This window comes from Rhopilema esculentum, chromosome 9 (assembly GCF_057945365.1).
Source record: "Rhopilema esculentum isolate cy_ngs chromosome 9, ASM5794536v1, whole genome shotgun sequence".
Taxonomy (NCBI): domain Eukaryota; kingdom Metazoa; phylum Cnidaria; class Scyphozoa; order Rhizostomeae; family Rhizostomatidae; genus Rhopilema; species Rhopilema esculentum.
This window is the reverse complement of record NC_142823.1, coordinates 11,489,635-11,510,852: the sequence shown is the minus strand read 5'-3', so window position 1 is coordinate 11,510,852 and position 21,218 is coordinate 11,489,635. Positions and strand designations below refer to the sequence as shown.

The window sequence follows — 21,218 nt, the reverse complement described above, 5'->3', positions numbered from 1 at the left end:
ATCGATGTATTGCACTTCATCCAGTGCTGTTTATCAACGCTGATTGCCCTGAGGCTAAAAGAAGACGCAAGAGATGGATCGACTTCATCAACTCGAAACGGGCTGATCAGTGGACAGCATCTTAACATTCGGTCATCTGCTCTGCACACTTCACCCTAGACAGTTTCACTAGGAAAATTTTGCTCCCAGGGACAAGCCCACGGCTTATTACTGATGAAGTTGGGGTAGTACCGTATCCTACCATATTAGAGTCAAACAACACGGCGAAAGACAGAGATGGAATGATGACGGACGGAACGCGAAGAAAGGTAGGGGTTATAGAAACCATGATATTTTCTCCAATGTTAGATTTACCAGGGTAGTCGTCTAATGAAATATATTCGAATTTATTTAATATTTACATCAATGCTGGCCAAATAAGATCATTAATCTATTTGCGGTGTGTTTCTTTTCATGGTTAGATTTACAACAACATTTCGGCCTACAGGCCTAAATAAAAATTAGCTACCCGCATTTTGAAGTTAGGCACTGTTTTGTGTCGTATTTGTAGCAGATTTTGAACGAGAGCAATAAGGTATTATTTGTTTATATTGTTCTAGGGTCTAGAACAATCCCATTGGGCAAAGCCAAAGGGAATTCTACCACGGATTCAACCATAGGCCTACAATGCCTGCCAAAAGTCCTTGGAACACCCTGAGATTTCTGTGAATTCGCGTGTTCCTTTCTATTTCCATGTCAACAAGGAGGGTGTTGCTCCCTTTCCCCCGCATATAATGTTGATTCGCTAGCTGAAAACCATAGCTATGTAAAAATGTATCACTTGTACATGTAGCATTATTCATATTTCCGTGGCACAACATTGTACAAGGGGGGAGGGGATGTTGCAGCTCGTGCACAACCTAAATTGTCGCAAGTGTTCCAAGACTTGTGGCAGGCAAGACTTTGTCTGATTTTTATACATCAAACTGAAAGACATAGACCCGCCACTTTGTCCGAACATAGGGTAATCGAGGGCGCTGATTTCATTGCCGATGACGAAACAACTGTTTTTTAACACCTTATTGTGATAATGGTAGGGGGTTGCATTTTCTCTATTTCAAGTGGGGTTCCATTATCTTTATGTTATAATTTGTATTTGTTTACGGTTTCTTATGGCATCTATTAAAGCGATTCAACAGGAGATGAAACTCTCTCGCAACACATATAAACAATAAGTAAACAGGCTACACCTTCTCTTTGTTTATTTCTTCCAATCGACACATCCCTACGTAAAGGGCCAAGACCGTCATTTACGTCAAATACTTCACAGTTAGCTTCCATTGATTTTTCAGTAACAAATGGATTAGAAAACAAAAAAGAGTGACGTGCATTCATAAGCAATTGTGTTGAAATGAAATGTATATAAATTCAAGTCCATGCGAATTGCAACCTTAGCAAGAAGCGAGAAGGTGCAATGGTGTTCCGTGGCAAAATCAACTCAAAAACGAGAGCCTATGCTATTATTTGCGAGTTGAGTTTATCATATCGAGAAATTTCGAAAAAATGTCATATATCGCCGTCAAGTGTTGTTTGCATATGCAAGGAAGCTTTGGCCATAAAAAAGCAAAAAAAGATAACAGGCCGACCACCAATTATGAGCAGAAGAGAAAAGCAGCGATTCATAAGGACATTCCAGCAGCTAAGGAATGAAAATGCCAACGTAACTGTACATGATGTTGCAAAAGAATGCAGTGTAACCATAGGCAGTTACAGAACTCTGGTGCGATTAATGAACGAAAATGGATATAGATGCTTACGACCACGACAAAAAGGTTTGCTGTCAGAAAAAGACAGAAGGAGGAGGCAATGTTATGCCAGGCAAGCAATTCAAAAATATGATCGGAAATTCTGGACAGACGACTTCCTTCTCTATTTGGATGGTGTTTCTTTCGTTTACAAACGTAACCCCTATAGAGACGCTTTAACACCAAGAGGGAGAATTTGGAGAAGATCCAATGAAGGTCTCAAGCACACCACAAAGGGGTCCAAAAGCTTACCTGAAGGGCGGAGACTCCATCTTCTAGTTGGTGTTGGGTTCACAAACAGCGTTGTCATTGCAGAAGAATATCAAAAATTCAATGCAGAATGATTTGCAAGATTTGTTCACAAAACTTTACATCCTACACTAATTGAGTGTGCCATATCAAAGGAGAAAGAGGAGCTAATTTTTTTAATGGACAATGATCCAAGTCAGAGGAGCAAACTCGCTACCGATGCGTTACACGATGTAGGGGCAGAGCTCATAGAAATACCCCCAAGATCACCCGATTTGAATCCGATTGAAAATATTTTCAATAATGTTAAATCTCAGTTGGTAAAAGAAGCATTATATTTGAAGATCGAAAAAGAGAGTTTCGAAGAATTCCGTGTTAGGGCTTTGCAGACACTTTTCAATTTTGATTCCTCCATCATCGATCGTACGGTAGCAACGATGCATGATCGTCTTAAAATTATAGCCAAAAATGGTATCGAACCAAGTATTGACTGCTGTAACACTGACTAGTAATTAAAGAAACATGTAGATTAAAGATTAAAGAAACAACGTAAATTGTAGCAAGTGTTCCAAGACTTTTGGCAGGCATTGTAGATAACCTCGCTGCAATCGACGAACAGCCAAATGTTGCTGGTCATTCAATGGAAGACGAAAACTACATCGATAATGAATCATATAATCCAGAGGTATTGAAGAAAACAATTATTCAGATTTCTAACGTTAAATTTGTTTTTAATTAGTAGATTTTCATGATTTTGCACATTTGAAAACACGTCCCTCCTGTAACTCTTGCACCTAATTATTTTCTAGGTACAACAACATCAAAAGGTAAGGGTACTGTTATCAAAACAAAGACTGAAAAATCAAAAATTGACAAGTTAGTTCAAACAAATGTGCTATGTATGTATAGAAATCAATGACGTCAGAGAAGGGTGGGTGTGGCATCACCGTGTCAGAAATGTTTATATATTGAGCAAGAAAAAATTCAAATTTTATCATAGTAAGGTTTTATAAAGGATAAGAAAAGAACTGACACGTTTTTAAGTCACACATTCTTTCGGAGAAATAAACGTTATTGAATGCTATATAAGAAGTAGCCTTCAAGAACCCAGTTTAGCCATAATCAGCCAGGAAAAATATTTTTTTTCAAATTTGTAAATAAATTTTTGTTAACATTCCATAATTAACAGGGTAAAAAAAAAGGAAAAATGCGGGGGGGGGGGGTCTGGGAGGAAGCCTAAGAAGCATGGGCGGATTTAAATGGCAAGAAGTGGGTTGTTAGATTATGATTGGATTTGTGTCACAACCTTAAGGTGACTAAAAAATGATGGACACGTCCACTTTCAAATTCAGTTTTTATCTTTGAAGAAACTTTAAAAAATAGGTGGGCATTTTTGCTAAACAAACTTGAAACAGGAAACTGCACCAGTCAAACCCTTCAATAGGGAGGGAGGTCTAGGGATAGAGGGAAGACTGAAAGAAAATCCAGTTTTGGTGTTATGGTAAGAATAATTTTATCACAAAATTTTTTACTACAATGTAGGTTTTTGTTTTTCCTAATTATTTCCCGAATGTGCAATTGATTCTGTTTGATCCAGAAGTTTTTGCATTCTAAATGGCTTCTAAATGGCTTAAATCCTTCTACAAAGCTTTTCAGTTAATTTGGCCCTTTAAATTTCAAGGCTTCTGTTTCACTTTTCTCTCTGTGACAAAAGCTGTGGAAAAAATGTCCAAAGTCCAGGTATACCAACTCCCTCTCTCCTGAAAAGATCTGAACAGGGCTTTGCCCCTCCACTAAAGTGCTACCATTATAGCCTTAATTGAGGTAGCAACCTTGCAAAGAAGAGTGCAAACATAATATCATAAAATTGCACAAAGAGCACTGAAAAGCCTATTTTGGAAGTGATGCCTATTTCATACTAAGGATGGATCATCACTTGAATCCAGCCATTTTTATTGTGGTGAAACATTGATTTCAGGGAAAGTAAGGAAAACAAAGAGGTCACCTAAAAAGAGTGATTCTACAAAAATTATGTCCGGTGATCTTCCAAATGAAGCTGATAGTTCTGAGGAAAGTGATAATGAATCATTGGAGGAGCATGATTTTGATTGTTAGGATGAGGAAATGTCAACTTATGAACCATCTGATCCTTCAGACACAGAAAGCGATGTAGAAAGTGACACAGAAGAGGCTTCTAGGTAAATTAATCAGTACCATTTACATGTTAAATATGATTGTATACTACCCACCAATTTAAAATCTGGTTTAGTTGTCGCAGACATTACTATCCATTACTTTTGCTCTGATGAAGCCCCATATGCTGAGGTAAAATATTACCTATCTTTAATCCACTTGTGTTTCATTGTTGTTTATTATCTGCACATTGCAGTGTTTCTTGTTTTAAACATTACTATTCTATGCAGTTTTGCAGATAGATAATTAGCAAAGAAAACATATCTTTCAAATTGTTTAGTCAAGTTATGCATATGTTTAAAATTTACTTCATTCTGAAACACAGGTTCTTAGCTACAGATGGAAACCTCCGGACAGAACCAAAATTCATCTCATTTTTGGTTCAAATCTTGTTGCTCTTCAAGTTCTGTCATTTCTGCAAGAGTGACAACCCTAACATTAAAGCAACTAAATGTGGAACAATGCTGATTGTTAGGAGCCACTGTATTAACCCAGCATGTCTGAAAGAATATCTTTGGAGAAGTCAACCGAAAATGACTGGAACTAACATACCTGCCAGCAACTTCCTGCTCTGTATGTCAACATTGTTAGCTGGGGGCTCAATCTCAAAGTCAGACAGATTTTCAATCACATGAATCTTTGCACAATCTCGTTCACAACTTTCTTCAAAGACCAAAGGGTAAAAATGTCAAAATATTAATCAAATTTGCTATTTGAAGCTAATTCTGTTGAATCTAAAATGAGTTGATGCCCCTACTTGGAAATTGATTTTGTTATATTTTAAACCGAAAAAACTGGTTAAGTAATAGTCTCTCTTTATTTTATGACTAAAAACGTCATCCTTGTAGAAATGTGCTACAGTATAGGGTTCATTTTTAACTATAAGTTTCACGCAAAATGTTAAGTGGATCACACAAAATTACAAAGAGGGCACATAGGTAGTAGTGCAGCGGGTGATACAATGCACCGTGCAAATTGTGATAAAAGCATGAAATTTGGCAGACATAGACACTCTCACGCTGAAAAAGATGAGAGTTGGACCCATCCTGAAAATTGCCTCCATCCCCTTTTTTTAGATGGGGGTTCTCGTGCCCAGTCCCCTTAAGAAGATTCAACGTTTATCTATCGTCCAGAAACACATAGCAACAGAAAATCTGGTAGGTACAGATAATTTCATGTGCAGAAAACGATTAAAATTTGAAAAATTCTCAAACATGCCCCCTGTTCTATTTTTAGAAAGGGGTACTAATGCCCAGTCCCCATTCATGGAATTTTTTACTCTTTGACTGGGCACTAGTACTAGTACTTTGTACATAATTTACATTCCAGAAAAATCAAGCTGGTAGCAGCAGTGCTATGGAATTATATGGATTCAAACTCTGTCTAGAGGCTTTACTGATAGATGTCCCAATTTCCAAATTTGTCTCAGATCGCCACATAGTTATATCAAGCTTTATACAAGAGAACCATCCAGAAATACTTCATCGTTATGACATCTGGCATGTTGCAAAAAGTATGTTTAACAGCTTTCTTTGTATAATTGCCTTGCAAACGTTTTCAAAGAGTGTTTTCTTTTTTGTTTATTATTATTCACAACTTCCTTCCATTATTAGCACAATTGCAAATCTTACCATTATTAGCACAATTGCAAATCTTCTAATTTTTTATTTTTGACTTCAGAAGTGAATAAAATGTTAACAAAACTTGGCAAAGAAAAGGGTTGTGAAGTCATCAACGAGTAGATACGATCATGGGTTAATCATGTGTATTGGAGTGCCACAACAACCATGGATGGGAATGGTGATGTGATACTTGCCAAGTACAAAGCGTTTTTAAGCCACATACTAAATAAGCACGAGAATCTACCCGACCCATTATTCAGTAGTTGCAGTCATCGTCCAGATTTAACAAAGCGCAAATGGTTGTTAAAAGGTTAGTTATGAAAATTGCTAAATTTTTAATCATTCGAAAGTAGAAGCTCATTCAATGTACAGTACTAATGCAAATCTTACACCTATCTGTCATTTTATCAACATGTCATTTAACTGCAGATTCTGATGCATACGAAATAGTCTGCAATGCCCCGACAAAGCCAGGATCCCTAAAAGGCATAAAGAAGCTTTCAAATGATGCGCAGACTAGCTGTTTGGAAGGTTTTCATTCTGTAGTCAATCAATTGGCACCAAAGATGATTTGTTATTCATATGTTGGAATGTACTGCAGGTAACAAGTCAGTTTTGATAAAGATTCAGAATCCCTGAAATCAAAAGGTTTCTTTACAAATATTTAGAGATTTGAAAAAAATTTATATTAGCTTCATGAGATGTAAATAAAACTTCAAATAACTTTGTATATACTTTAATATATCAAAATTGGATAATTCCAGGCATGCTCTAGCTGCAATACATTTCAACTATAATGTCAACCGTGATGTATAAAGAAAGAAGAATGGGTCTGTGCAGATTAAAGTAGCCTACCCAAAATTCAAAAATGGTACCGCAACAGTATGTGATGTTCCAGTGGCACAAAATTTTGGTAAGAATTCCTTTTTTAAATTCTCAATTAACATTAAACTTAATTTTCTGAAAGTTTTCTAATTACACATTTGCTTTTACAGAATTTCACTTTGACTCAATAAAAAATCTAATACAGCCCTGCTGCAGTTAAGGTTATAATTTTGAATTAAATAAAAACAAATGGCAATAGACAATCCAGGAAATTTGAGGTTCAGAATTAAGGATTCTCGCATTCTGTATTAAGGAAACTCTTACTGAATTATATCGCCAAATTAGGTGGAAGACATTTATCAGACCATTCTTGATGGCATCAAGTCACCAACAATGTTACAGGATGCAGTAAATGAGTTAAAGGATGTTGAAAGTTGGTACTGATGTACGTGAATGAGTCAATCATTAGTTGCTACTGATGTACCGCCAACAATGACAGGTCAGCAATTGTTTCATAACCCATTGATTAAACATATCCTCGGTTAAAGTCATATTATAATAATAAAAGCATCTTTCTTAATCCACGCTATATAATCCTGATTTGCAGAGCAAAAATATGTTACATACATACAATCAGATACATACAATGTACCTCTTAGCATTGAGAAGCTTCTTCTTTTTCATGACAGTTAACCAAATTGTACAAACTGCAACAAAGCAAAGATCAAAGCCTCAATGCTCTGTTTGTAAGCATCCGATGAAAGGACACAAGGAAGTCGACTGTCCAACCAATAAATAACATTAAAATTGTATGGTTGAGAAAGGTATTAAAGTATCAGGAAGAAGAATTTACTTTTGGAAACTTAGATTTACTCTGAACTATTACTCTCAAACCCCTTTGCATTTCCTGCCAAAACTGGAAATTCTTGTCGAATTGCATTATATGCACAGGCCGGCAAGGGAATTCTTTTGTTTCCAAGGCGACCGCGTATCAACCTCGTGAAGGATCTGTATGAGATACTTCGTAGGAACCTGAAGGAAAAAGATAACACTGAATGATGTTTATTTTGTAATGAAAACTCACAACACAATGAAATATATTGAACCTTATAAAAAACCATCACACATTAGATTTAATTTAAAGAAAGGAAAAAATTCTATGGTAACCCCAACAACTTTAGCCTTAAGGATTATAGAAAATGTGTTAACTGTATATAATACTCTGTTAACTTTGGATAAGTATACTTGTGAAAGTGCAATTTGTTGTTGAAAACAATGCACTTACTTATTTTCAAATCCAGTAAGCTTGTATCTTGTTTTGTCGTTTTTTAAAGCTCTGTGCTATCACCCCTAAGGACCACTGGTTTAAACCCAGGGTCCTCAAACACACATGTTGGAGTCTGTTCGCCAATATCTTGCCTTACTTCAACAGTTGTCAATGATAACATAGAACCTTTAATTTCAGTGCAGCATTTGCATTCTCTGGCATTTGCAAGTCTGTCTATAGCACAGTTTCAACATTTGCACCTAAAGAAAAAGGCATAATCCTTATAGATCTGAGGCAGTTATCCGTAACTATTTAACATAAACATTTATATTACTATATCTCTAGGTATTCACTTTTGGATTTTGTAAATTACGTACAAAAGGGGAATATGGCCCACAAGTTTTATATTTCAGGGGGACCCTTCAACCAGTTTGTTATTTGAGGTTATAGTTTTCGATAAATACTTTGATTTTGGTGTAAATTGGTTAAATTTGCACCTCGTATTTCGGTAATCAAGTATTTAAGGCTCGAGTGTAGAATAAATGAAAAATAAGCCCTAAGATGCCAACGACTCATATATTCAACTTAATTAGATTCCTAAATACATTAATATGAGATGGAAAAACACTCATGCCCACATTCGAATAGAGTGACATCACCCCTTATGGAACAATTCAATTTTTTCATGAATTCTGACTGTGCAGTGATAAAACTAAATATGAAGGAGTTTAGTTTGGTTTATCTTCAAAAAACACGCGAAATTATTTTGCTGACGACATTACTTGAACTCTTTGCTAATTATTGGCTAATTACTTGAACTCATTTTTTTTTAAAAGCTAGGAGAATATTTTAAAAGTAAGCGGAATGTAAACGAAAAAGTTGTCATTAGACCTTCGACCCTTCTTTATTTCCTGAACCTCAACTTTCTTGGTCATTCCCTCGGTCGCTTTTTAGCTCAAACAAAACCAACCCCCACAACGTGTTTCTTCATCTCCCAAAAACGAATATTCGTTGAAACCCAAACAATAGCTTGCACAATTTTCATTCACCGGGATTTTTTATCAGGAGCACTTTCATTGGCCTAGTGGCTTCTTTGATGGAACGGTGGGCTTCCTGTTGTGTTTCTCAACAATTCATGAGTGGATGAACGTGTGACATGTGATAAAGTCTCATTCAAGTAAGATAACCAAACTGGGGGATAACTTTCTTTTCTTTACCCTGAATTTGAAAACAAATGGCTCAACGAAAATCTGATTTGATACTGACGAATGATAAAGGTAGAAGGAAAGAAGGCAAATAATAATTCTCGGTTTTTCTCCATTGTGCACTTTAAAAGCTTACCAAAAAGCTGAGGAAACAATTTTTACTGAAATCGTTCCATAAGGGGCGACGTGACTCTATATCGTCATTACTTTGGTCTGTGCCTATTTATTCCGGTTTGTAGAAATACAGTCTCTAGAGGTAGAAAGTCTTTGACTAAAAATTCACCAAGAGTCCAGTTGTTCAATGCCTTCAAAACGTCTTGATAAGATGCTTTCTTCTTCTCGATTTTCCTGAATAGCCCTTTCATAATTTCGAACGTACTCTTCGTCCGCAACGGGATCGTATTCGAGTAGGCCATTATCATTGTCCGTACTTGAATCGACATCAGCAGCCGCGGCGGCACCTATTTCCTCGTTTCCCTCAACCTCTATAGCATAATTCACTTCAGACTCATAATCATAACTACCATTCGCATTAGACACATCACTTTCGGAAGAAGACATGGTAAAATATTGGAAAGATTGAGCAAAGTACGCACAGACCTGGTCTTCTTCCAGATACGATTCCAATATGGGTTCCTGGTATGATGTAGCTAAGGCTCATTCCCAGTCCACCCTTAAAACGCAGTACTGCATCGCGAGGGGTGTGGAATAAAACCCCAATATTTCTGAATTCCTTTGCAATTACACAACGAAAAATGGCTTTCTAACTTCTTATGTTTATTGGGCTGCGGTCACACTAGGTTTTTAAGCATGCTTTCTTTAAACGTGTCATGCTAATCTCCTTGCTAAATATTTCTGGAATTTGGCCGGCTATTAGGATTCTCAAAGAAAATCTCTCTAATCCTTTAGGATGCTCGGTAGCTTCCCAAAACCAATCTAAATACTTGTTAAGCGTTCTAAATAAATAAATCCCTGCTGTTCTGTTTCCTACTTCTGATGTTTCCTTGGGGTTGGCATGAAATGAAATACAGACGAGGAAAATTTTTTTTCATTAACGTACTTTCACTGAACAAATCGAAGAACCAAAATCAAAAGTACTGTACAAGCATGTCGTACCCTTACAGTTTTCCAGGCAGTTCTCGTGAAAACAACTATCCACCACAGTCGTTTCAGTACCAAATGTATTCGCAGCAAATGGAATTTTAACGTTATCAGAATGCACGTATGGCACTGAATCCAGAGGATGCGCTCGATTCAAGCAAAGGAAAAAAGGAGAAAGAAGTTAAAAATTGTCGCTGGTCCGAGAAGCAAACAAGAAGCCTTATCAAAGAGTGGAAGGATAATGTCACAGAGCTGGAAAGCAGTCGCAATAGACAGGCATGGTTAAAAATTATAAATAATGTAAATAAAAATGGACCGAAAAAAACTGTCAAGCAAGCCAAGAAAAAACTTTCAAATTTAAAAGACGGGTACAAAAAGCAAAGGAGAACAATAGAAAGAGCGGCGCTGCTCCAGATTTTCCTCCATTCTTTGAGGATTTTGATGAAGTTTTGTCATGCAGGCCAATCGTTGAATTGGCTTTGGTAAGAGAAGTTGGGGTAGCTGTCGAGGAGGATAACTCTTGTGAAGATAGAAGTGTGGTAGAAAAAGGGGTAGAGGCTGTGGAATTGGAAGAGGAGGGTAATAAAGAAGACAATGGATATGGCGATAGACATGATGATGATTATGATGATGATGATGTTCACGATGAGGATGAAGATGATGATGCTGATAACAATGGTAACAAAAAGAGGAAAAAAGGAATGAGCTCTACCGGAAAAAGTGGGAAAAAAGCAAAAAAAGTCAAAGAGAACTTCAAAAATAAGTTTCTGGAGATGCAAGAAAGGCAGATGGAGGCATTGAGGGAATCAGATCAGAGGAACAGAGAGTTTTTGATGCAGCTGGAAGAACAGCAGAGAAAAGCAGCGATTGGAGAAAAGGAACGAGATATAATTTTTTATGCAGTTGGCAACTCTTTTGGCTAAAAAGTAATGTTTACTACATTGCCATATATTTAAACTTATACTTAATTTTCATGATTATATTTATGTTAGGGAGCAGTCGTTATTAAAAGCAGGGAGGGGTTGGAAGCATTTTGATGATATTAGCAAAAAAATTTAGACCCCTGCATCCTGGTCTTGAAAATATCAAGCCCCTTCTAATTTTTGCCAAAACCTTTCTGACCCCTGACGGAAAAAACTTTACTGGTAATAGTAACAATACTACATCATAAAGCATAATTTTAAGCTGATGAATAAGCTAATGAATAATAAAACTACATCTACAAACTTCTTCAAGAGAAACTGATAGATAGTCAAGCTGGAATTTACCAGTAGCAAACACATGGGAGGTAAGGGGTGCAATTGCCCCCTAATAATTTAAAAAATATTTCCAAAGAAATAAAAATTTAGTTTGTTTATTTTCAGACCCCTGCCTGAAGCCTTCTTAAAATTTCAGACCCCAAAAAATTATATTAGAAATTTTCAGATACCTCCTCATTTGCTTCCACCCCGGTCCCTGCAATAATTTATGACTGCTCCCTTAGATATAGTTCTTTTGAATTCAGTTGTTTCTTAGAAAGTTTTTTATCAATGTCCGAAGATTTGCACCATTGTTTTCAGCAGCATCTTCGTTAATTGCTACCATGCCTTGTTGTTCGCGTTCAATAACACGCGCAATAAATTCTTCGTCTTCCACTTCATCTCCGTTATCTTCACATATATTGTGAAGGACACAACAAGTTATTAGAACCTCTACAACGTTGCTGGTTTTATTATCAAGCCTTTTTAATAGGCATCTCCAACGCGCTTTCAAAACCCCAAACGCTCTCTCCACAACAGATCTGGCAGAAGAAACAGTTTTGTTGTATTTTATTTCCGATCTGGTCAATGCTCCATTGTCAGGGTACGGTTTTAAAAGCCAACTGCTCAGTGGATATGCCCCGTCGCCAATAATGAACGGTTTAACTGGCTGGTTCTCTATGTATGCGAGTGGATTATTCAAAATATCGCCCCTTTCAGCTGTATGATAAATTGAATTTTCACGTAAAACCCTTGCATCGTGAATACTGCCTGGAAAACCAGTTGATATATCTATAAACTTCAATTTTCCATCCACTACAGCTTGCGTATTTATTGTGAACTTTTGCTTTCTGCAAAAGTAGTCAATAGGCGAATTTTCAGGTGCAATGATTTCTACATGTGTGGCGTCAATGGCTCCTATAACTTGGGGGATTTTAAAAATCTCTGAAAATTTTTCCAAAGCTATAGAAGTTTCTCTCTCATTTCTTGGAAACTTTATAAAATTGCTTGATCGTTTCGCAATAAATTTGCAAAATTGTTTGGTTATATCGACTGCGCTAGAGTTCCCAACACCAAAAACAGCAGCAGTTGATCTAAAACTGTTTCCTGTCGAAAGTCTCCATAGCGCAATGGCTACACGTTTTTGGATCGGAATCGCCTTCCTAAACTTAGTGTCGATTTTTTCCATATCGCCAGCAACAATTTTCAAAATATAATTGAATGAACGCTTAGAAAATCTGAACTCTTGTTTCCAATAGTCATCGAAGGTATCAAACTCTTCATTATCCCATAGTCTATCGAACCATTTCTGAGGCCTTTCAATAGACCAAACCCGCTTTGCTGTTCGAAGCAAATTTGCTTCTTTTAAAACCCAAAAAGCATGACAGCTGTTCGTTGATAAAAGGAAACGGTTTCTTCGTGCTCTGGCCAAAAGAAAAGCTCGCTTTGCCATGATCTGTTTCTTTCTAAAAGCTGATGCTCTCGAATATGCAATAAATCGATAAACCATGGCGAAGAACAAGATAGAAAATTCGAACTCCATCATGATAACGAATAAAGAAACATTTCAAATTGGCGCGAACACAGAAGCATTGCTAGAGGGGCATTGGCGGGAAATGTACTGTGCGTGTTAGCAATCTGCAAACACATGACGAAAAATTAGCAAATTTTCAACAAACAAATTTGCATTTGATCAAGCATCCTTGTAAAAAATCATATGTGACCGGTTGGCATGATTTAAGAGCAAATACGGATTAGAAAAAAGGATGCTTTTACAAGTATAGTGTGACCGCAGCCTTGGTCTTTTGTTTTCATAAACTCCCTCCAAGGTGAAGGGGCACTTAAACAGTCACGGTTAACAATTTTTAAAATGCCTGCAAAAGTATGTGTTAACGAGAAAAAACAATGCAGATTTTGCCAAGAGGTGTGCAATGTATGTTTCAAATGCTGTATAAACTTTGACTTGGATTTCGTACATGCGAAAGGAGAAAATTGAGAGACAGTCCACAGTATATACTTTTCTTGAAAATTGAATTTGATATGATCCAAGACTATTCCATTTTCAAGTGTTAACCGTGAGTTTTTGCAAATCTTTTCATTTTTAGGAAATAAATTCAGGCCAAACGTAGATTTTTGGGTAGATTAAATTAGACACCTTCTTGAGGAGCTTGCGAGCGAAAAAGTCTCTTAAATAACGAATGAGATGAAAAAATTCAGCCACAGTTAACACTAAAATTAACAGTTGTGCCATGTTTCGCATCAGCAGGGAAGCCTTGCGAAGCCTTGCCCCTGCCAAAGAAGCCTTTTGTATCAAATAATGCCTATTGTGATTGACAATTGCTGCTGATGCCTAATGTCACAAGATCATTTTGGCAAAACAATGTCCACAGGCAGGAACACATTTCTGCACCCATTCATCAAACTGATGTTGGAATATAAAGGTTTGCCAACAAACTTTCATTATCTCTGTCTCTCTCTCATATAGCATGGAGCCTGCGATGAATGTGGCAAAGATCGGAGTGTTCTGGGTGAGCTCTATATCCTCGCTATACACAGTTTTAAGAGCAGCGTGTACAACAGCGCCCTCCAACAACTGCAGGGTTGAGTTGCTTATGATTAAGACTCGCTTTCTTATATTCTTCTTAAAAAATTGAGTTTTTCCTGGTCTTCGTTTCTTATTACACTTGATGTTTCTGTCTTTTTCTTCTCACCTGCAGGTTTGCTTCTCGGTTTCTTTTTATTTTGCTGTTCTGAGCTACTTGTAGTTTACACATAGACTGTACTTTGCTGTAGTTTTGGCAAGCCATTAATTGCTTTGTTTGGAGGTGCTGGTTAAATTTGATGATCCCCTCTCAGCTAGCAATTTCCAATATTGAAGTCCAACATGCAGGCTTCCGTGTCTATTTTCCTCATGAAAAACAAGGAATTCGTCATCATCGATCTCGTCGTCATCGTGCATGAGAACTAACATTTCCTCCTCCATTTTTGATATAAATCAATTTTTGTGGCTATTCTGAGTCGTCTTCCTCATTTGTAACTTAAATTGAGCCGGCGAAGTAGGGTGCCTAAACTCAATTAGTACCCAGACCTCCATGAGCCATCTTCACTTCCGTCTTCACTTCATGTGCAAACAGTGCTCCTTTTCCCAGTGGCATTATTCAATTGCCTCTGGAATACCTGTATATGAGACCTCTGCTTGCGAGTCAGGTATCAAGTCGTTAACACTACAATGGTGTGGAAAAGATAAATCTGTGATGAATAAGGGGGCACATCTAGCAGGCCTAACATAGTACCAAAGTCTGTTTCTTTTTTGAGATAATTAGTGATTATCTGTGGTTGTTTAGATGCACTCAGGCAATTTCTAACTGCTGATTTGAGTACAACATCAGAAGAACTGATATTGAAACCAAAGCGGAGGCCATGTAAAAGCCATTGTTTATCTTAATAATCATAGTTAGACAGCAGTAAATTCCAAAAAAGTAATTTAGTGGTGATATAGCCAAAGGCAATAAGGGGATTTAGATTCCTCTCAACAGTAGGTAGTTCCAGTGGGGAGAGTCACTTGGAGTGGGCTCTCTTGCCTGAACCTTGTGGTACTGGCCCACAAAATATAGATTCAGATGCCGCTGGGGGAAGACATTGAACCTGTGTTTGACAGGTTTTCTTTTTGTGGGCGCCACAACAAACAGAACAAACACTATGAGCATAACAACAGTGTGCCATTGTGCATTCACCAAAACAGGGGAGATAATTTTTTGAAGCAATCGTGTTATTTCCCTCTCTTATGTCTGGCACTGGCTGCACAGCGGTAGACACAGAGCATGCAACAGGTGTGTTAGCTGCAGACTGAGGCACCATATTAATAGGCTCAACAGCTACTGCTATCCAAAACCATGCTAGGGCCCTGAGCAGGCAAAGATGAACACTCAGGAGGAGGAATCACTTTTAAAAACGAAAGGGAAGATGCAGGATGCTCCTGGCTTTCATATTAGGGGTTGACATTATCAACAGACACACCTGAAACTGACTGTGAAAGGCCTGCTGGATTTCAAGACACAGACACTTATATATATAATTGCAGTTACGCAGTCCCGACATGAAGGTTTCATGTTGTTTCTGCTTCTGCAGCTCTGCACACTACTTCTGATAATCTTCTCCATTCTTTGCGGTCCCTTGCTGTGGATCGTATCTTTTCAAAATCTCCATTGCTCTTTATGTTCGGTAGTGGAAAAGACCTTTCCATTGCTCTTGCTCTGGTGATATCTTTATTAAAGGTTGTCACGAGAGTTTCTCTAGGTCTGCCTCTGAATCCCCTCTCCGATCCCTCAAAGTAAAATCTCATTGCCTTCACCGCTGGTGTATCGTCGGACAAACGTAATATGTGACCAAACAGCCGCCATCTAGCCTTGAGGATGTCAATTGAAATTGGTCCTTCTTCGCATCTTTTGTACAAGTTCTGATTGGAGATCTTGTTAGGGTACTTTTTTCCTATTAGCTGTCTCAGTTGCTGTCTGTGAAAAGCATCTAGACCTTTCGTATCTTTTTGTGTCAGTCCCCAAGTAGAGCTGTTATACATCAGAACTGGTTTTACAAGTGTTCTTTAAAGCTTGAGGCGAAGTTTTTCGCTGACGTGGTCTTTTCTGATCCAGATGTGATTTAATCTATTCATGGATGCTATCGACAACTGTTTTCTTCTTTGTATATCTTCCGTATCACTTAACAGAGAGCCTAGCTTTTTAACTGTCCTCCATCGCTCTGTGTTTCTGTCTCCTCGAAAAATTTCTGTTTGCTCTGTTTTGCTGTTGTTTACTTTCAAATTATCTCTAAGCAGAATTTCTCCAATCTTTTCTGTGATGATATTCTTCTCCAATTCACTACTTGTGAGGAAATCAGCGTCGTCTGCGTATATAGCTTCCTGAGGTAGAAATGTTGGAGACCAGTTACCATTTTCTTCGTGATCTTTACTGTTAATCTCATGTCTAAAATTCCTTACTTTTCGTAGTGATTCTTCAAAATAAATGTTAAACAGTACACCGCTGAGCGCATCACCTTGTGGTGAGCCCACATTGCTACTGAAGGGCTCTGTCTCGGCGTTGTTCATTCTCACATCTAGAGTTGTATTGCTTAATAACAACTGTATCATTCTTACTTCATCTTCGTCGAGGAATTTCTTTGCAATATCAACAAGCTGTTCACGTCGGATTGTATCAAAAGCGCTACTCATATCTATGCTAGTGATGTAAACTCTAATTTGTGATTTTTGTGTCTTTGCACTGATCCATTTGTATGCCCACACTATATCTGAAGTACTGCGACTCGGTTGATATGCTGCTTGTGAATCTGATAAGAATCGTTCTACCTTAAGTTGGATGCGATGTAGAACTATGTTCGACAAGATCTTTCTCAGTATTGGGAGTAATATCACTGGTCGTAGGTTGGTGACAGGGCCTTTGGTTTTTCCAGGCTTCAGCAAGGACACAAGTATGCCGTCGCCCAATCCTTGTTCTATTTCTTTTTCAAAGGCTTCATTCAGGGTATTTTTGAAGGCTTTGGACAGGGCCAAAGGGCCATACTTTACCATTTCGGCAGTTATATTGTCAATTCCTGGAGTTTTGTTGTTGTTCAGTTTATTAATGCCGGCTGTAACTTCTTCTATTGATATTTCTTTATTCAGTTTTCTTGGCAGACCATCGAATGGATTTATACTACTAACATCATCGTCGTTGAAATGTTTCTCGAAATGACCTCTAACAGACACTTGCTGCCGATTATTAGCCATATCTCTAATCATATGGAACATTTGCCTTATAGTGTTGTCAAGAGCATTAAATTTATCCATTGATTCTTGCCTGCTCCTGGCGTCCGTTTCCCTCAACATCTTCCCTGGCGGTGTGGATTGTTCGCTATCTCCCATCGCGCAAAAATATGGTTTCAACTTCAGTTGAAAAACAACAACAACAACAATATCAAAGTACGATTATGTTTGTTATCGACAGAAAATAACAATATCACAACGGAAAGTCAAAAGCAACGGTAATAAATGGAACTTTCTCACCAAGGCAGATCAAGTTACTAAGTAGGCACAAGTCTCTAGGCCACTTTACACTTCGTACTTCAACTGTGTCTCTGGTAAAACCAATTCTCTTTACAATCGAAATAAAGAACAAAATCCTAATCCAAAATAATAAAAAACTGAAATCCAATTGAACTGGGTTTCACAAAAATAAATAAAAATCCTAAAAAACAACCCTGGAAAGTTTAATCTTGAATTTCTAGAGGTTAGATCACCATGTGACTGGAAGATCGTGCCCCCATCACGACATGTCAAGTGACCCAAAACCCATGCTCCTCCCTGGTGGCATTAACTGCTGTTAAACCTCTGCGCATCTAACAGATATTTACTTTGCCCTGTATTGTTTGGTCGATTAACCTTCTCAATTATACCTTTCTCAAGTTGTTCCTTAAATACAGGATCTTACTCCTTAAGCAATTCGGGATTCTCTTTCAACCAAGAGTAAAAGGAATTCAAATGACCTAAGGCCAATCCATAATTTTCCTTTAAATAATGCAAACAATCAATTTTCTTAGGAAGACTTACTTTGTATCTTTCTCGCTTGAATTCAATGTCCATTACATCACACGATGTTTAGGATTTGCCTTCATCAACTTCTTTCTGGGTTTCTGTTAATCAATGGGCTTCATGCTTCCAGAATTCCTTCAGTGTTTCAGTTATCTCTCCGTTTTCATCTTGGTTTAGAAACTCAAGTTAGAAACTATGACTAGATTAGAAATAACATTAGTGCATGTTTCAACATCAGAAAAGGTTTGATATTTCCCTGCAAGTAACCAGCCTAATTTTACTGTTAATTGCAACTGGGCCAGAATTACGCTTGATTATTTCACCTGTAAAAATCTCATAATAAGAATCAGCACCTATCAATACATCTATTCGCTTATTGCGTTTACTTATATTCGCGTCAGCTTAGTTAAGACCTTGTATATGGGGGTAATCATTAACTGCGCTGACTTCCACTATGAAAGAGGACATGTACCAAAAGGTTCTTAGACCGATCTTCTCCATATACATAGGCTTCTGCGGTTTGCAGCAAAACTTCATTTTTTCCGTGGTAGTTGCAGTGACTGTTTGCTCTGTTTCCTTTTGCTGCTCTGAATTTTCATTAAGGACACTGTCCTTCTTCGATCCCTTGAAACAAATGGCTTTATGGTGGTATTTTTCGCCACACGCTCTACAACTGGCAGTAGAGAGCACGATTTGCTAATATGTCCTGTTTTCAAAAGCAGCGTTTGGAATTAATCAATATCTTCTTTCGTTCATGGACATCGGTAATCTCATTATAGTTTGACGAAAAATGACTTTTTCAACAAAAACAGCACTAGAAATTATCATTTTGCTTGGCTATGAATGATTGTGTGGTTCCTTGTTGTGAATTATGTCTTGAATTAGCGTGCCTTTCTTGTTTCTTATCTTGCGTTTCGACACTATCACTGTAAATCCAAGTTTCTAATTTCTCTAGCTTCAATTTCTTTCCGCGCAATTTCTATGATTTCTGCAATGGGCCATACCTCTTATGTTGTTTTTCTCACAACTTGCAGTGTGATATCCCTCTTGCAACATTCCAAGGGACTCGAGCCCTCTGACATGAATATTAATGTTGTCGTATATGTAACGTAGTTGGCTTACTTTGTCGTTTCGGCTATTTTGTAGCTTCAACAAAGCCTGCATACGAGACATTATGATAATCTGCTTATTGTTGAAGCGGTTATGTAATGTTTCAATTGCATTAACATAGTTCGGTTAGTTCAAGACCAGCAATTGTTAGGTGCGCTGGACCTTCCAACAAATTTACCAAGTAGTTTAACTTGTTGATTGATGAAATTGTATCGTTTCAAAGCTTTATCAGAAGGATGTGAATCATGTTATTTTTCCATTATATCATGGCAAGTTTAATTTTGGCAGATGCATTCCTCTATTTGAGGCTGTCAAGTCTCCACTTCGATTTAAAACGTGAAACATATTTTCATTTGATCGTAGGGGTAAGTCCTGATTGATTGAGCCGTATGCTCGTAGTGGTGTTGAAGCTTCTTCCCTCCCAGCTCCATTTGCACTGGGTTGAGTTAATCTTCCATTCTTAAAATATTTGATCTTTTCGATAATTTCATTCAATCGAGAGTCCCATTCAGTTGCCTCGACAATTTCTTTTTTTTTTCTATAGAGCAGTTATCAATAATTTTTTTATCAAGCTCTTTCAAAAGTAGTTTCTTTTCGTTAAGCGCTATTCCAATCAAATGCAGTTTGATAGCAAAGTCGGTGTTGAATTAATTTGTTTGTAGTTCATCAATAATTTCATTTGCTTGTGTCTCAAGCTTTGTTACAATAGTTCGATTCTTTCAATGAAGAGCAACCAACTGTTTCTTCATTCGACATTTTCTCACACAAATTTTATCGCTTTTTTATCGTGCCCTGCCCCTCGTTGAGCGCCATTATTTAAAGAGTTTTAGGTCAGGACATTTTGAAGAAGACATCATTTGGGTTTTTAATTCATAATTTCATAACATCAACAGGAACATAATAAAACTATTTAAAATTAACATGATCCAACATGAACCCTTGTTCATTACAACATGACGTGGACGACTGACTAATGCAACTTCAAGGTCTAGGAACGGGTGAAGGATTAAACTCGTGCTGCTCCTTCACAACACATATAAAACTCTGGAAACCAGAAAAAATTGAATTGACAAAGAATCATATTTCAAGAAGAAAACTTAGAGTATTACCTGATAAATCAATGCATGGAAATAAGCAAAAGGGAAATAACAATCATCTCAATGAGAGTACTGTAGGAGATTTAAGTGAGAGTGGTGAAGAGAAGGCTGTGATGCACTTGTGACTGTGAGAGTGGAACTGGTCAGGAGATCCCCATGGAAACTTTTCTAATTCTTTAAAGACCTCTATACAAAAACTAGAAGTGGTAGGGTGGCTGGTACCTGGAGAGTATCAAACCATTATTGAGGTGTCTAATAATTTTAACATTTGCATTCAATCCTATTTGCATAGCTGGGGCATCAAAATATTTTGAGTCCACAGACTGGGGCTCCAATTAATCTTTCCATGTTTCACTGGTGCAAAAAATTCTTGGAGCTATTTTCTCATTTCCCTCTGCCCCCTGCCTCTGATACTTGATAACTGCTCCCTAAGCTTGTTAGTAAACAAATGCTGATTTTCCAGTGCGACCACCCAAATTGCCACTGAGCCAAATTCACTAATGCTTCAAAGATTTTGTTATCCTGCCCCAGAGCAGGATGAGATCCTTAAAATGATTAGCAATTAATGCATTTTCCTGGTTCCACACAATACCCATGTTAAATCGTCCATTGTTTTAAACCACATTACATTAGCCTAACAGCAAACAACCACTCCACACATGAACAGCAGTGTGCTTGAATTTCCAAGCGGAAAACTGATTATCTTTCTCAAACTTGAAAAAGTATTCTGGATTTTCTACTTTTACAAAGATAATGAGTTTTTGGTCAAAAATCAGTGCATCTAGGGCCCAAATGTTTCATCTCCTAGCAGTAGTCTCACAAGAAATAATAATGATAAAACATAATATGACATTAGATGGTTACAAGTTGTTTTGAATGGCATATAGTTTTCTTTTAAATTTTTTTTTAGAAAAAGCGTTTGGCTTTGTACCCACTTGAAAAATTGA

The 21,218-nt window shown here is 37.4% G+C and overlaps 4 protein-coding genes across 5 annotated transcripts; 1 reads left to right on the top strand and 3 right to left on the bottom strand.

Moving 5' to 3' along the window:
* The first annotated feature begins 18 nt into the window (after positions 1 to 18).
* On the top strand, positions 19 to 6,992 carry LOC148959669 (uncharacterized). Of its 2 annotated transcripts, XM_089110264.1 has the most exons (5): positions 19 to 2,718; positions 2,843 to 2,909; positions 4,012 to 4,231; positions 4,552 to 6,449; positions 6,613 to 6,992. In XM_089110264.1, exons 1-3 carry the CDS (start codon positions 2,674 to 2,676, stop codon positions 4,146 to 4,148), a joined length of 249 nt encoding a protein of 82 aa, XP_088966390.1. In that variant the 5' UTR covers positions 19 to 2,673; the 3' UTR covers positions 4,149 to 4,231; positions 4,552 to 6,449; positions 6,613 to 6,992. The 2 variants fall into 2 exon arrangements, with proteins under 2 accessions (XP_088966390.1, XP_088966389.1); XM_089110263.1 differs by having other exon boundaries at positions 25 to 2,909; positions 6,613 to 6,955.
* An 8-nt stretch (positions 6,993 to 7,000) lies between these two features.
* LOC148959668 (uncharacterized) lies at positions 7,001 to 8,305 on the bottom strand. The gene is made up of 2 exons (XM_089110340.1): positions 8,005 to 8,305; positions 7,001 to 7,779 (listed from the first exon to the last, which is right to left on the bottom strand). The coding sequence occupies exons 1-2, from the start codon at positions 8,119 to 8,121 to the stop codon at positions 7,543 to 7,545; spliced, it is 354 nt and encodes a 117-aa protein (XP_088966466.1). The 5' UTR covers positions 8,122 to 8,305; the 3' UTR covers positions 7,001 to 7,542.
* Positions 8,306 to 11,430: 3,125 nt separating this feature from the next.
* On the bottom strand, positions 11,431 to 15,244 carry LOC148959667 (uncharacterized). Its single transcript, XM_089110197.1, has one exon. The coding sequence runs from the start codon at positions 13,028 to 13,030 to the stop codon at positions 11,747 to 11,749; it is 1,284 nt and encodes a 427-aa protein (XP_088966323.1). The 5' UTR covers positions 13,031 to 15,244; the 3' UTR covers positions 11,431 to 11,746.
* A 345-nt stretch (positions 15,245 to 15,589) lies between these two features.
* LOC148959666 (uncharacterized) lies at positions 15,590 to 16,060 on the bottom strand. The gene has a single exon (XM_089110339.1). It carries the CDS (start codon positions 16,058 to 16,060, stop codon positions 15,590 to 15,592), a length of 471 nt encoding a protein of 156 aa, XP_088966465.1.
* Positions 16,061 to 21,218: the final 5,158 nt, after the last annotated feature.